General features: G+C 36.1%; 1 protein-coding gene across 1 annotated transcript in view; it reads right to left on the bottom strand.

Moving 5' to 3' along the window:
• The window catches only part of btv (dynein cytoplasmic heavy chain beethoven), a 135,560-nt gene extending 121,728 nt beyond the window's left edge, over positions 1-13,832 (bottom strand). Inside the window, exons 1-7 of the mRNA XM_071596847.1 lie at positions 13,721-13,832; positions 12,173-12,327; positions 8,198-8,368; positions 7,972-8,104; positions 5,618-5,744; positions 5,333-5,466; positions 3,786-3,877 (exon numbers count right to left, since the gene is read on the bottom strand). Of these exons, the coding sequence (XP_071452948.1) occupies positions 3,786-3,877; positions 5,333-5,466; positions 5,618-5,744; positions 7,972-8,104; positions 8,198-8,368; positions 12,173-12,327; positions 13,721-13,832 (924 nt within the window). The remainder of the gene's footprint in view (positions 1-3,785; positions 3,878-5,332; positions 5,467-5,617; positions 5,745-7,971; positions 8,105-8,197; positions 8,369-12,172; positions 12,328-13,720) is intronic.
• Between the last annotated feature and the right edge of the window lie 130 nt (positions 13,833-13,962).

Below are 13,962 nucleotides of genomic sequence, written 5' to 3'. Positions count from 1 at the left end.
ATCTAGAAATTCTTTAGATTACATGAATACATAATTTCTAATATTTCACTATGCCATTAGTTCAATCTTTGAAATTTTAACCATCACCTCCGATATGTAATCTACCTGTTTAAGCCTCTCAAATCATCAATCCATGATCAATAACTTTTAGAGTACCTTGAATCCAAAGCCTTAATACAACTCGTACAATGCTGCTTCAATTTTAAATTCATAAATATCCCAGTTCTGCTAAGCTTTTCTGACCAATGTTTTTTCAAAAGGGTATTTTAGTTGAGTGATTTACCAAGGAAGGAATTCGACACCATAATAATTGAATTTTGTAACTCATAAAACATTTGCATAGATTTTAATCACAATGCACAATCATTATGCACCCATGCAAACCCAAATATATCCCAAATAAAGGGAAAAATCACTCAAGAAATGAAAAATATTTTCGTCTTTTTGGTTAGTTTGCATTGCATTTTATCAGATGAAACATAGTAAGAATAGCAAAATTGCTTGATTTTCTACAGTGATCAGTTTTCTAGGATATGTCACCAATACAATTATTGAAGCTGTATTTGAGGTAGAGTTTGGTTAATAATGCCTTAAAATGGAAAATAATAATGACTTGAGATCCAAGATTATTCGGGTCTCCCACCGGGTCCACGTTCGTAGGTTTGCCGACGTTTCGATGGCCGAGTCGTCCATCGTCTTCAGGGCATGTCGGTACTCAGGTATTTGGCCACCTTATATAGTTTGGTCGGGAGTTCAGGTCACGTCTGATTGGTCGGACGCTTTCCGCCTCTTGTTTTCCTTGATGTTCCTCAAAATGGGTTTCCACGCGTTACTGAGGGAGTATCCGCTGTCTCGGTTAATGGATTTGTTTTCGAGCCGGATCGCTATTGCTTCCTTAGTCAATCTTTCCCAAAATTTCTCTTCTAGGCAAAGGACCCTTGTCTCCTCCCACCGAATGCTATGGTTGGAGATGATGCTGTGCTCTGCAATGGCCGACTTCTCAGGTTGGCACAGTCTGAGATGTCTCCGGTGTTCTTTTAACCTTGTAGCAATGGTCCTTATGGTCTCTCCCACGTAGACTTGGCCGCACTCGCAGGGTATTCGGTATACTCCAGGGGTCATGAGGCCACAGGGGTCCTTTGCCCTTACTAATTCGTCCCTGAGTTTGTTACAGGGACGGAAGTAGGTGTCGATGTTGTACCTCTTCAGTATTCTCGTGACCTTGCCCGAGACCGTGGAGACAAAGGGTAGACCCGCCCTTGCCAGTGGTTTTGGTTCGGCTTCCTTCGGTGTGGAGGCCCGAGGCTTGACGGTCCTTTTAAGCGCCAAGGCGATTTCTCTCTCGCTGTAGCCATTTTGCCTGAAAGTCTTCTTAAGGTGCAGCAGCTCCTTGCGAAGACTTTCTGTGTCAGATATTGCTCTTGCTCGGTGTATAAGCGTTGATAGAACCGCCATTCTCTGGGAGTGGTGGTGATGGGGGTGATGGTGACTTCTTCCGTTGAGGTAAAGGTCTGTGTGCGTCGGTTTGCGGTAGACGTTGTGTCCCAATGACCCGTCTGCTTTCCGGTGGATGAGTATATCGAGAAATGGAAGGCTATTGTTGACCTCCACCTCCATGGTGAACTGTATATTTGGGTGCAGGCTATTCATGTGCTCCAGGAACTGCTTGAGGGTCTCCGATCCATGCGGCCAGATGATAAATATACCTGAGTACCTGAGTACCTGAATACCTGAGTACCAACATGCCCTGAAGACGATGGACGACTCGGCCATCGAAACGTCGGCAAACCCACGAACGTGGACCCGGTGGGAGACCCGAATAATCTTGGAAAACATTATTCGCCGGGAAAGTACCAGATCATTCTTCAATGACTTGAGACTTTTCTAATAAGCTGGCATCATATGATCACAACAATTTTATTAATAAAAAATTATCATCAAATGAATTACTGTGATCATCAAGGAAACAAACTGATAAAATATACAATTAATGGAAAATTAGAAGATATTCTAATTATAGAGTCTACCATGTATGAGTACTATCTGTTTTCATTAGTACCTATTGTACTACACAAATCAACATGCCAGGCCAAAATTTAATCTTAAGAGGGATCAAAAAAATGAAATGTTTTGCATAAAATTCCATATAATAGTTGAAGATTTGATTTTAAAAAACAATTCTTGACACTGCATCTAATTATGAAAGCAGATTCCAATAATATATACAAACGGTTTACATGCATGACCATAAAAATGGCAATAGGTCATGTTTATCTTCGGAAATGAACTTTTATTTTATTAGTAAAATAACATGTCAATATTTACATTAACCTTTTACATGGAAGAGGTATAGGCATGGAATGCAATTTCTATTCTCTCTTTGAGCACTTTAATGAATCAGCAACAAGAATGCTATTCCTTCTGTATCCTCATTTTGAAGTGTTAGGTGTATACCTCAACCACTTGGGTCATCAGGCTGGAGCCTTTGGTGCATTGATGCAAGGATATATGCTACATTATGAATGCATCATGAAAACTTCAAAACCCAGTCGATGCAAAAGACAGAGAGGTACCAAAGTGCTTTCATGTGCTTTTAGTGAGGAATAGAATGCACCCCAACTAGTTGCTCACGATGTAAGGAAACTTGTAAACTTAGTCACTTCTCCACTACTTCCACCACGGGATCTATTTAGACCTTTTTAAGACAAACTCTCAGTTCTGATTCTGAAGCCAAGAATTGATAAGCACTACCAACTGTTCTTTACATTTAATTGAGTCAATTACCCGAAAAGTGACAACAATGTGTTGATGACCCTCAGTAATTGAAGAGAAGATTCCAAGTGACAGATGATCAGAAATATGACATAATTTATGATTTTTTTAACATAGTTAAAATCATTCGCAGTTGATTACTTACAGTTCCAACACCCTATTACAATGCAGAAAAATTGACTGGTTTATTCCACAGGGGAATATTTACACTTTACTATGTGTAATATAAGAGGCAAAATTCATGCTAATAAAACTACATAGATTTACATTAATCTGGCAGAAAGTGCTTTGAATATTAAATGGTAAATGTTTGCACATATTGAATAACATTTATTATGTATCAATTGGAGAAACAGCCCCACTGATTGGGACTCCCAAAAGTACAGTTACATATATATTATTGGTGCAAACTTGTGTTACTGATGTTACCTAGTAGTGTCCACTTCCATCCTCCCAAAATCAAATAATTTGGTGCATATGGCAGTAACAACCAATGGTCTCCAGCATTGATGGACAATGGAATAAGGTCCATTGTGAGCTGGCCCAGATCCCAGTATTCCCCAACATTCACAGCCCATAATCCTCTTTGCCACAACCCTCTCCCCTGGTGCAAATCTAACAAATTAGATCAATGACCAATACCCCAAAAATTTGGTTAGGATTGCCTCAATCCACATATTCCTGGAATACATCATTTTTGTGAGATTAAAATTCAATGAATGGTTTCCTCATAATTTTCATACTAATTTCGGAAATAAACCTCCTCATTTTTCAATAATTCTGAAGTAAATGTACTAAATATTGTGCAAAGTTGGTTCTTGTAGCATACAAAGTCACTTTCTCAGGCCATATTAAAACAGAGTGATATATCATATACAGAGTAGCTTGGGAGACATATACATAGCAGAGGAGAATGTCTCTTGCTGGGCCCTATGAATCACCCAACTAAAAATTAATGAGACATCAGATAATCAATATTCTATAATCAGTTCAAGATATATCTTGTACCCCACCTGATTCATTAATTCTTCTATTTCCATGAATGAGTCATTCCACAAGTTTCTCTGCTTGAATTTTGACTGAACGCATCCAGTTACTTCATTCCCTGTAAAAGTATAAAATGCAAAATTATCAAGTTAACACTACTGGCAGGCTTGCATTGAATGATGAAACTTCACCTATGAATTATGATACATGCACAAAAGACTGTATAGAAAGATGAGCAAATACTTACAATACCAAATAAAACATGCCTAGACATTGAAGAAAACAATGATACAGAGAAACCTTGAATTTACATTTGAAATGGGGCTGGTAAATATATTTAAAGTCAAGGTTTTCGAAAAAATGAGGTGAGGAGCAAAAAAATTCTAAAAGCATTTCTTCATGTTTTACAAATAGCACACAGGATCATCATTAAATGAAGAATACAAACCTCACCAATTTATTTATATGACCAAAAGCTAAAATAAAAAAAAAACTCCTCATGCCAAAAAAATCTTATGACCAACTACTCAACAGGTATAAGGGATAGGCAGACATATTTGAGAAATACCCTGTCATCTTGCATGCAGAAAATAAAGAATGCCACCTGGACACACTGGAACAGTTAAAAATCCTACAGCACACAATTCTAGAGTAGATTTTTTCACCAATGAATTTCTTCATCCCTCTTGCTCCCCATTATTGCATTTCCCTAGGACCAACCCTTTAACCTTACCACCCCCACCTAGCACATGACCAACCCTCCCTCCAGCAGGCCATAAGTATATTCTCCTTGCCTTCCACCTAAACACTATGCCATTAATTCATTGAGTCATCCTTTGTCACACCTCCGACCTTCCTTCCTTTCTCCTTTTCCTACCCTCCTCCCAATCCAGCTTCCCTCTCCCCCCCCCCTTTAGCCATTGGTTCGTTTTCTCCTCCCGTTCTCTCTTCCCTAACACAAACATACATTCTCTAAGGATTGTAATTTACCTGAAGATTTCACACTATAACAATACCTAGATCATAAATAAAAGTATTTTATGTGGAAAAGCTAAGTGTCATCTTTCACATGAAAAAAGCTACCCAACTACATTCATGCCAAGTTACATACATATGAAACAAATTATTTCATATATTGTTAATGTTTCATATGCTCATAACTTACAGGCAAGTAAACACTATTTTATTTATATGAAAAAATTCTTCTAATGAAATGTCATGTGTTTTCATTACACATAGTGCATCAGGGTTATGGACTCTCCAGTAGTTTTTCCACACCTACCTATACTACAATTATGGCAGATGTGGCTATAAGGTTCCTAGTAAGTACACAGGGCATCAGCATCACCAAGATCAGAGTATTCAGAAAGCCAAACAATTTGGCCTAATTGTAAACTATCATTATACATCAGTCAAAAACATAAGTGAGGTTTTAACTTGATAATAACAACAAGAGAATGCAGAATATAAAGCTGTGGCATTAGTGAACAAATCTATGTCATATACACAGGATTTTATACCCTGATTTCAATTATTTTGTAATGAAGTTCCATCCTCAACTCAATTTAGTCACCTATTATTTCCATTAAATGCTCCATTCGTTGCTGTGGGTAATACATATCTTCCAATTTCCAAAGGTCATCCAAAGCATTTTGAATATCATCTAAAACCCGCTCTCCATCTAGCAAAGAGGCAGATTCAAGAGAACTGAAATAAAACATTAAAAGAAAAAAGGAATGGATAAGAACATAATTTCCTATAACTTGCACTTAAAAAATAACAGAGTGTAATCATAATTTTAAAAAAATCTGATGATGAAATATCATTAATTTTAACTAATTACTCTTCAATATATTACCTCATGTCTTTTTCAACAAGCTTCAAGATTTTCAAAAAACTTTGAGCTTTCAATTGTTCTTCCTTGATATCAGAAGTTCTGGCAAGAGCAGACCAAAACTGAACTTCATCTTCAATAGTGATTATTGCTAAAAGAGAAACATAAATATTGATAATACGTATTCCCTTCCTCTTGGATCTTGATGTGGTGGAAGGGCTTCTGTGTTTCAAATTAAACCTAGAGCTGTGCTGGTGGGAGCAATGATATTTGCTCCTGGTAAGGTTACCCATGCTAGTTAGGTCAAAGGAAGAAAGGTTGATCATTCAGCATCAGTTCCTCAGTGAGGCAGCCAAAAAGGCATCCCCAGTGGAGTAGCCCATTCAGTGATGGACTCACATTAACAAATATTATTGAGTAAAGCTACAGTAAAGCACCCCAATTACTTATCAAACAAAATTATAGAAATATTAAAGAGAAAAGGGACAATGAAACCATGGATTAAGGACAAGATAATTAGAAAGATAGACAAGTGAAGAAAAAGGAAGAATGTAAACAGAGTTAAGTAGTAAGAAGTATAAAGAATTGAATAATAAACTGAGGTGGGCAATAATAAAACTGAGGTGGGTTACTATTAGAGAGAAACATTGGATACAATCAGGATGTATTTGCCTGCTTTGTAGATTTCTTAGAAAAGGCATTTGATATATTGAATTGGGTATAATTAACGAATGCATGGTAGAAAATAAGAGTGGATTGGAAGGATAGGAGACCTATCCTTCCCATCCACAGTCCAAGTGTGAGTGGGGAATGTAAAGTCCAGATGGGCAGTGTTAGGAAGAGGAGTAAGACAGTGTGCCCATTATCACGAGTGTATTTCAAGGTACATGAAGAGGAAATGGTAAAAGAGGAATGGGGATAACTGTAGATAGCAATGAAAGTCGGTGGGGAATACATAAAATCAGTTACGTTTGCTGATGACCAAGCTTTAATTTGTAGGTCAGCCAAGGGGTTGCAAGCATTGCAAAGTGCATTAAAAAGTCAGGAGGATAGGTATAGCATGAGAATAAATGTAAAAATCAAAGGTTATCCAGTTTCGAAGAGAAAATTTAAGCTTAATATTAAAATAAGGTCTTAAAAAATTGAGCAGTTGGGACAGTTTACAAATCTTGGGGGTGTTCTGGACAAAATTGGTCAAAGTAGTACGGAAATAAGAGAAGAATTGTGTTATGCATAGGAGCTTTCACAAGGAATGAGAATTGATGAATGGGACATTGATTTAGGATGTTACGAGAAGACATGTTAAAACTTAGATAAGGAGTGTAATGTATGGCATGGAAACATGGTCATTTATGCAGGATGATAGGTGTAGATTGGGGGCTTTTGATATGTGGATATGGAGAAGGATGGATAAGGTGAAATGGACTGAAAGGGTAACAAAGAGGGAAGTGCTAGGTATGGTGGTTGAGGAGAAAGGATTGTTGGGAGAAATCCAAAAGAGGGATGAATAATTGATTCTGAGCATTCTGACAGGCAATAGGATGTTGAAAACTGCGATAGAAGGGAGAACATTAGACAAGTGAAGAAGAGGTAGGAATAGCATACATGTATGTCGAATGGAATGAAGGGAGGAAAGAAGTGTATAATCTGAATTTAGGGACTTAGTGTAGTTGGAAATGTCAGATGTTCTATTGCTAGGGGAGTCAAGTAATGTATTGTAGAGTTGAATAGACTGGGTCCATATATCATTACTTTTTTCCTTCCTTTCCTTTTCCTATCCCCTGAAGACGAGAAAACTAATCAAAGCTAAGGTCACAGTAGTACCTTTAAGTGAATTTTCAAATTGTGTATCACTTCTTCCTTGAACTTTCATATTTAAATTATAATCTAATGAAAATATATACATTTTTTTCAATTCTCATTGATATTCTCTACAGGTAATGGATCTGCACTTACATGTAAAAATATGGGACAAAGAGATTTACAGTACAGTGAAATTTACAAGGTTCTTATTATTTCTTCCTCAACTTCTTGGAACTTCCTTACTTTCTTCTTGAATACTTTTTCGTGAAATTTCACTTACCAATGGATAGTACATCATATTTCATTTTGAGTATCTTTACTAATCTAATATTTGATACTCACATTATTCAATGACATAAGTTAAATATACATAAATATGTATTTCATACCCACTGAAAACAAAATATTATTGTTGACCAAAGTATTTCTTAAATTTTACATTGAAAATTAGCACAGGCACATGGAAATTGAAGGTTGATTCGGGTCTAATTTTCAATTACATTAACAAGTAGTGGTTGCATACATGATTTCAAGATTGAAAACAAACTTTCAATTATTAAAAACTATTCCCTTGCCTGGCAAGTTCAACATCTCCTCTGGCTGACTACTTTGAGGATTCTGCTTCAGCAAAACTCTCTTTAAATTCTGTTCAAGTTGACTCATGAGTTGCTGCAATTTTGGATCAAAACTTTTCCCCCAACTATCATCCTGAGAGAAATATAATAAAGATGAGCTTAGAAACAACACACTTCTTTTTAAATTAGTTACATAAAAAAATGGCATTTCTATTCTCAGACTTACTTTAAGGACAGATGGTGCAAATACTTTCTGAATGGTATGATACAAGGTAGACACAGGAGAATCAAACATAGATGATATGAACACTGTATCATGCATGTTATCCCCAGTTATTATCATAGGTTTCAGCTTGAAAAAGACAAGTACATTGCATTTCTTTTCCAAGTTCACAGCCTAAAAATGATTTTTATATATTATCATTAAACAAAAAGATACAACTATAACATGCTTCTAATGATATATGGCTAATTTATTATGTACTAATAACTTATTATTATGACATCAACTTCACATCCTTAGTCAAATAAACCATATTTATCACCCATGACAGATTTATTTACCTTTCACATCTTGTAATAATAATAATAATAATAATTTTTATTTTTCCAGAGACCATCATACAAAAAAATTGTACATACTATAGGACACGTCAATATATACAATAATACACAATGTAAATACGAGGGTCATCCGGAAAGTAGTACCCGTTCGTGCCGCATGAAGTGCTGACGACGCGAGTAGCCGCTGGACGAGGTCAGATAGCTTCAGTGGCTTGTCTGCCTTCTCTGAGCCAAGTTGCGTGACGCTAGCATTGCCTGTGTTGTTTCTGTGATTGTTTACAATGTTTAAAAAAATTGAGAACGCCGCCAGTTGTGAAGTGAGGGCAGTGATTAAATTCCTCAATGCAAGAAACGTTCGCCCATGTGATATTCATCGCCAATTAAAGGAGGTGTATGGAGACAATGTAATGGACGAGTCGTCTGTTCGGCGGTGGTGTCGCAACTTCAACATGGGGAGGGGGAACACACACGACGATGAGCGTTCGGGGAGACCGTCTGTCATTACAGACCAACTGGTGAGCTCAGTTGACGAATTCGTGAGGAACGATCGGCGCGTCACAATTGATGACATCTGTGAGCATTTTCCCAATGTTTCTCGAACAATTGTTCATGAAATTGTTAAACACCATCTGCATTATGCAAAAATTTGTGCAAGATGGGTCCCTCGCGTATCTCAATGAGCTGGCGGCGAAGGACTATGCAGCAGGAATACAGAAACTTGTCACACGTTATGACAAATGCCTTAATTTGCTTGGAGATTATGTTGAGAAGTAGTTTAAAGTATCCTCTTTCAAATAAAATTTTTTATGTTTGTTAATATTTACTTTTGTCTCTTTATTTCACGAACGGGTACTACTTTCCGGATGACCCTCGTACATATGCCTATTCTAAGTTTCATGTTCCATGAAATTCCTAATAGAATAGAACAAATTCCTTTGAAGAAAAGCTCTCAATTTTCTTTTAAATAGATAAATGTTTGTGCTGGATTTCAGGTCCTCGTTTAGCTTATTAAACATAAGGAGACCCATAGATTTAGGGCCTAGTGTGGTGGTTCTAGTTCTTACGTAAGTTCGGTGCAGATCATTTTTAGACCTGGTCCCATAGTGGTGAATACCACAATTTGTGTCATACATTGAAAGGTTTACAAAGGTGTACACCAGTAATACATAGATATAAATACATGGCAAAGGTAGAATGTTCAATTTATGGAATAATGGACGACAAGGAGCATTATGCTCTGCTTTGACAGTACGGCTCGCTTTTGAATTTTAAATATTGTGTCTGCAAGCGGAGAAGAACCCCAGAAAAGGATACTATATACTATACTGGAGTAGATATTTGCATAATATATTGACATGAGGACATCCATTGTTACGGTAAACCTGATGCTTCTAATAAGGAAGCAAATGGTATTCATTTTTTTGCCCAGGTGACAAATATGCTCCCACCAGGACAACCGCCCGTCTAGAACTATTCCTAGGAATTTTGCATGGGGCGCTTGGGGAATTAGTTTTCCACTTGATTCAATTGCAAAAGTGGCCATGTTTTTGTTTTTATTAGCAAAGTAAAGTAGTTGGGACTTTTCCACATTTAAATTCAGCTGATTCCTGCTACACCATGAGTTCAGATGTTGAACGGTTTGTTTAGCATTGTTTGTTAAACTTTGGACTGTAGAGGCAGTGAGTATGATACTGGTATCGTCTGCAAATAGGAGTGGATCATCCCTTTCGTTGGTTCTTATATTCTCAGGTAAGTCATTAATGTAGAGGAGAAACAGGATAGGACCCAGAACTGAACCCTGTGGGACACCTTTGCATACAACTTTACCAGGAGAGATGAATTTTTTTCCATCATTGAGCAATACCACGTGCTGCTGACGGCCCTGAAGATATGAGACTAACCAGTCATGTGCATTGCCCCTAATGCCATATTTATGCATTTTTTGCAATAGTAAATTGTGATTTACTGAGCCAAATGCATCAGAAAAATCAAAGAACATTCCTACAGATTCTAACTTGCAATCAAGAGCTGTCAATATATTATCAATTGCCTGATAAGTAGCAGATTTGGTGGACCTATTCTGCCGAAAACCATGCTGAAATTTTGACAGAATCTTCTCAGATTCAACATATGGGATGAGGCGATTGAGAAACACTTTCTCAAATATTTTGCTGAACTAATTTAGGAGAGATATTGGGCGATAAGAATTCATTTCGTGGGGGCTACTTTTCTTTTTATAGAGCGGGATAACTTTTGCAACTTTCAAAGGAGGTGGGAATATCCTTGCAGCAGGGATTCATTTATAATATGTGATAGAGGTGTCCTGATCAGATGAAATGAGCGTTTAAGAACTGGGCTGGGAATCTCATCCAATCCTGAACTAAATTTATTTCGTAGATTCTGAAAAATATTTTTCAATTCTATGTCTGTGCAGGGGTAAAGAAATAAGGATTTGCAAGAGCTGGTAAAGCTTGGCTCCAATGGGTGAGCTGGATTTAGGGGGGCACTTGTTTTGGAGAAAAATTCATTGAAACTATTTGCTAGGATGCTGTAGTTGGAGATAGGATGGCCTTTGGGGTCATTGATATTGAGTTTGACTCTTTGTTTTCCTGCTCCCTTGGCTTCATTAATTATTTCCCATATGGCCTTAGTCTTATTTTCTGCCTGATCAAGTCTATAGTTGTTACACGACTTTTTAGCATCATTAAGCATTTTGCGGTATAATTTTTTCAAGATTTTAAATTGAACTACAGTTTCCTTGCACATCGAGGATTTACAGACCACAGCCATTTCTTTAAGATGAATCGACATCAGACGAATTTCATCGGTGATCCATTTTTTACGCATTGGCTTTGGCTTGACTTTAATTTGCAGATTAGGATAGGCTATATCAAAGTAAAATAGAAATTTGCTGTAGAATGCATCAAACTTGGTTTCTACAGTTTTTGCAGAAAAAACTGCATCCCAGGTTTCTGTATCTAACATTTGTGAGAAATTAATATTATTCATCTCTGAGAAGGAGCGGCGAGTAACTGTATAACATGGAAAAGAGAGGCCTATTTCTAGGCTTGTTAGTAATAATAGTTGTAATAATTAGGTATTGAACAAAATCTCAAATTGCATAATTTGGGTAATAATAGTAACAGATAATAGAATAGTAACATAATAATAATAACAGATACATTGAATCATACTTATAATTAGATAATATGCACACATCACTGCAAGAGAGAGTACCATCCACAATGGTACCCAAGCACCATTTAGAATTCTTAAAAGATAGTCAAATTTTTAATATTTTTTACCATTCCATATTATTTAATACACAGCCATCCTCTAAATACAATTGAGTTTGCGATATTGTATCATAAACATAAGAAGCATGAAAATTAAGATTGCTTCAATTTATGCAGTTCTTAAATCTTGATAGGCTGTATTTTATTTTAAAATTTGTCACATCCTCATTTGTTCGGCCACATTTCCACTTTTGAATGACAGTTGTGACTTGAGTTTTGAATCTTGGCTTAATAAATCACCTCCTCTAGTTTTTTAAAGATAGTAATCATCAATTGAATTTTATAATTATTACAGAACATGCATTGACTGAAAAAAATAAACAATGCAAATTTTCACTGACCTGATTGCTGAGAACTATTTTCTTTTGGTTGTTCCTCTCATCAATTGCAACACACAGAGAATAACAACTTGCATCATCCAAGAAATTATTCAGGTCTGCATTACTTTCAAAGGATTCCAAACTTTCATTTGAAAATGTAAGACCAAAGTAATTCCCTGAAATTTTCAACAAATGCAATAAGGTTATGATTATGCATGGTCATGCAATTCACCAATGCCTTGACTACATCAAAGAAATATATAATTCATAAATTCCAAAAAACTAGGTAATTTCTTTATCTGTACATTAAGGAGGCCAGGAACTCATTTGATATTTTCAATTAGGGTTTGTCAACTTGACTACTTCATGGGCCTAAACTCACATCTTTAATTTAGACAAAAAAGTCACAATATTTATTATGCTTTTCTATTTTCATATAGGTAGCATAATTGACACATGGGGTCCACAATTTCCATTTGTATAATGCCCAGAGAGTGTAAGGTCAATATTTTTTTAAAACTGGCTGAGAAAGAATAAATTTGTCACACAGAGCCTATTGGGTATACCATATAGCTTACAGAGGTAGCCAAAGAACTTAATCAACAATTTTTAGTTTTGTTTCATAACATAAGGTGTCTTTCAGTGGCTAAACTCTGAAGTTCCAAGCAACATTCTTCACAGTACATAATGGTATGGCCCCTACTCAGACACTTTGTCACTACATGGACAAATGTCTGGTTGGTAAAAATCTTTTGAGAAAGTCAAGGTGTGTGCAGCCTATTAATCATTTCAGGCATTACTCTGTGGATGTTTCCATGATAATTAGTATCAAACAAAATTTTGCATGCATCAAAGTTTATTTTCTGTGTGTTATTACAAAGTTTCATTTTGATGTCAACCTTCATGTACAGCCAAGTTTATGCACATGATAAATAAGTCTAACATGAAGTAAGAATGAGTGATGCATCCATTTTAATTAAATATTAAGTGAAGTTATGAACACACATAAAAGTTGCCTTATTTTTTAGGAGAATATGAACATCTATATCATATCCTTATAGTACAATTAAGTTATGCACATGTAGATACATGGTGGAGTATGTTAGGACAAAAGCCTCTTCATATATAACAGTGGGGAATTATTAATCCCATGCATATTTTTTATCCTACCCTTATCCTGTTTCCTTTAACAATCCTGAAATTTTACTATCTTCATACAATTTTTCACAACTTAACTGACATTTGAATATCATTTAAGTAATTCCATAACTTAAATACCCTCCACTGGGTCACCATTACTTGAAGCAAATTTTAAATATAGCCAAACTAAAGTGAAGTAGGTACCAAATATATGTCCTGCATTTTTTCATTTCATTTACTAACAGTCATCTAACAATGCATAACTCTGGTTTAAAATGGGAGAAAATGTTCCAATCAATGCACATACACCTGATTGATTTAACAGTATACATAACTGAAAGAATTAAATACTGGATGAAATACTGAAATAAATGGTCAACACTTAAATGCTGAGTCATCAGACGAATTAAAGGGTAAAATTTTATTTACAGATACTGTATATGAAGTCATTGGCCTGAACAAATTTATCAACATCATGTACGATAAAGACTGAAATCCCATCAATGAATTGATTAGCAACACAATCATAAAGGTGAGCCATGGTCTTATCTCCTGCAACCCACTCTCCTCCAACCTGGGCTCTAACCCATCTCCACTAGACCTCAAAAAGGTGATGAAAATCTTGCCAGAGTAAAGGGTTTGTAGGACAGGGATTTTAGATTAAGTGTTCA

The sequence above is a fragment of the Hetaerina americana genome, unplaced genomic scaffold (assembly GCF_022747635.1).
Source record: "Hetaerina americana unplaced genomic scaffold, ioHetAmer1.1.p SCAF_8, whole genome shotgun sequence".
NCBI lineage: Eukaryota > Metazoa > Arthropoda > Insecta > Odonata > Calopterygidae > Hetaerina > Hetaerina americana.
The sequence above is the reverse complement of the archived record's forward strand: the minus strand, read 5'-3'. Positions and strand labels throughout refer to the sequence as shown.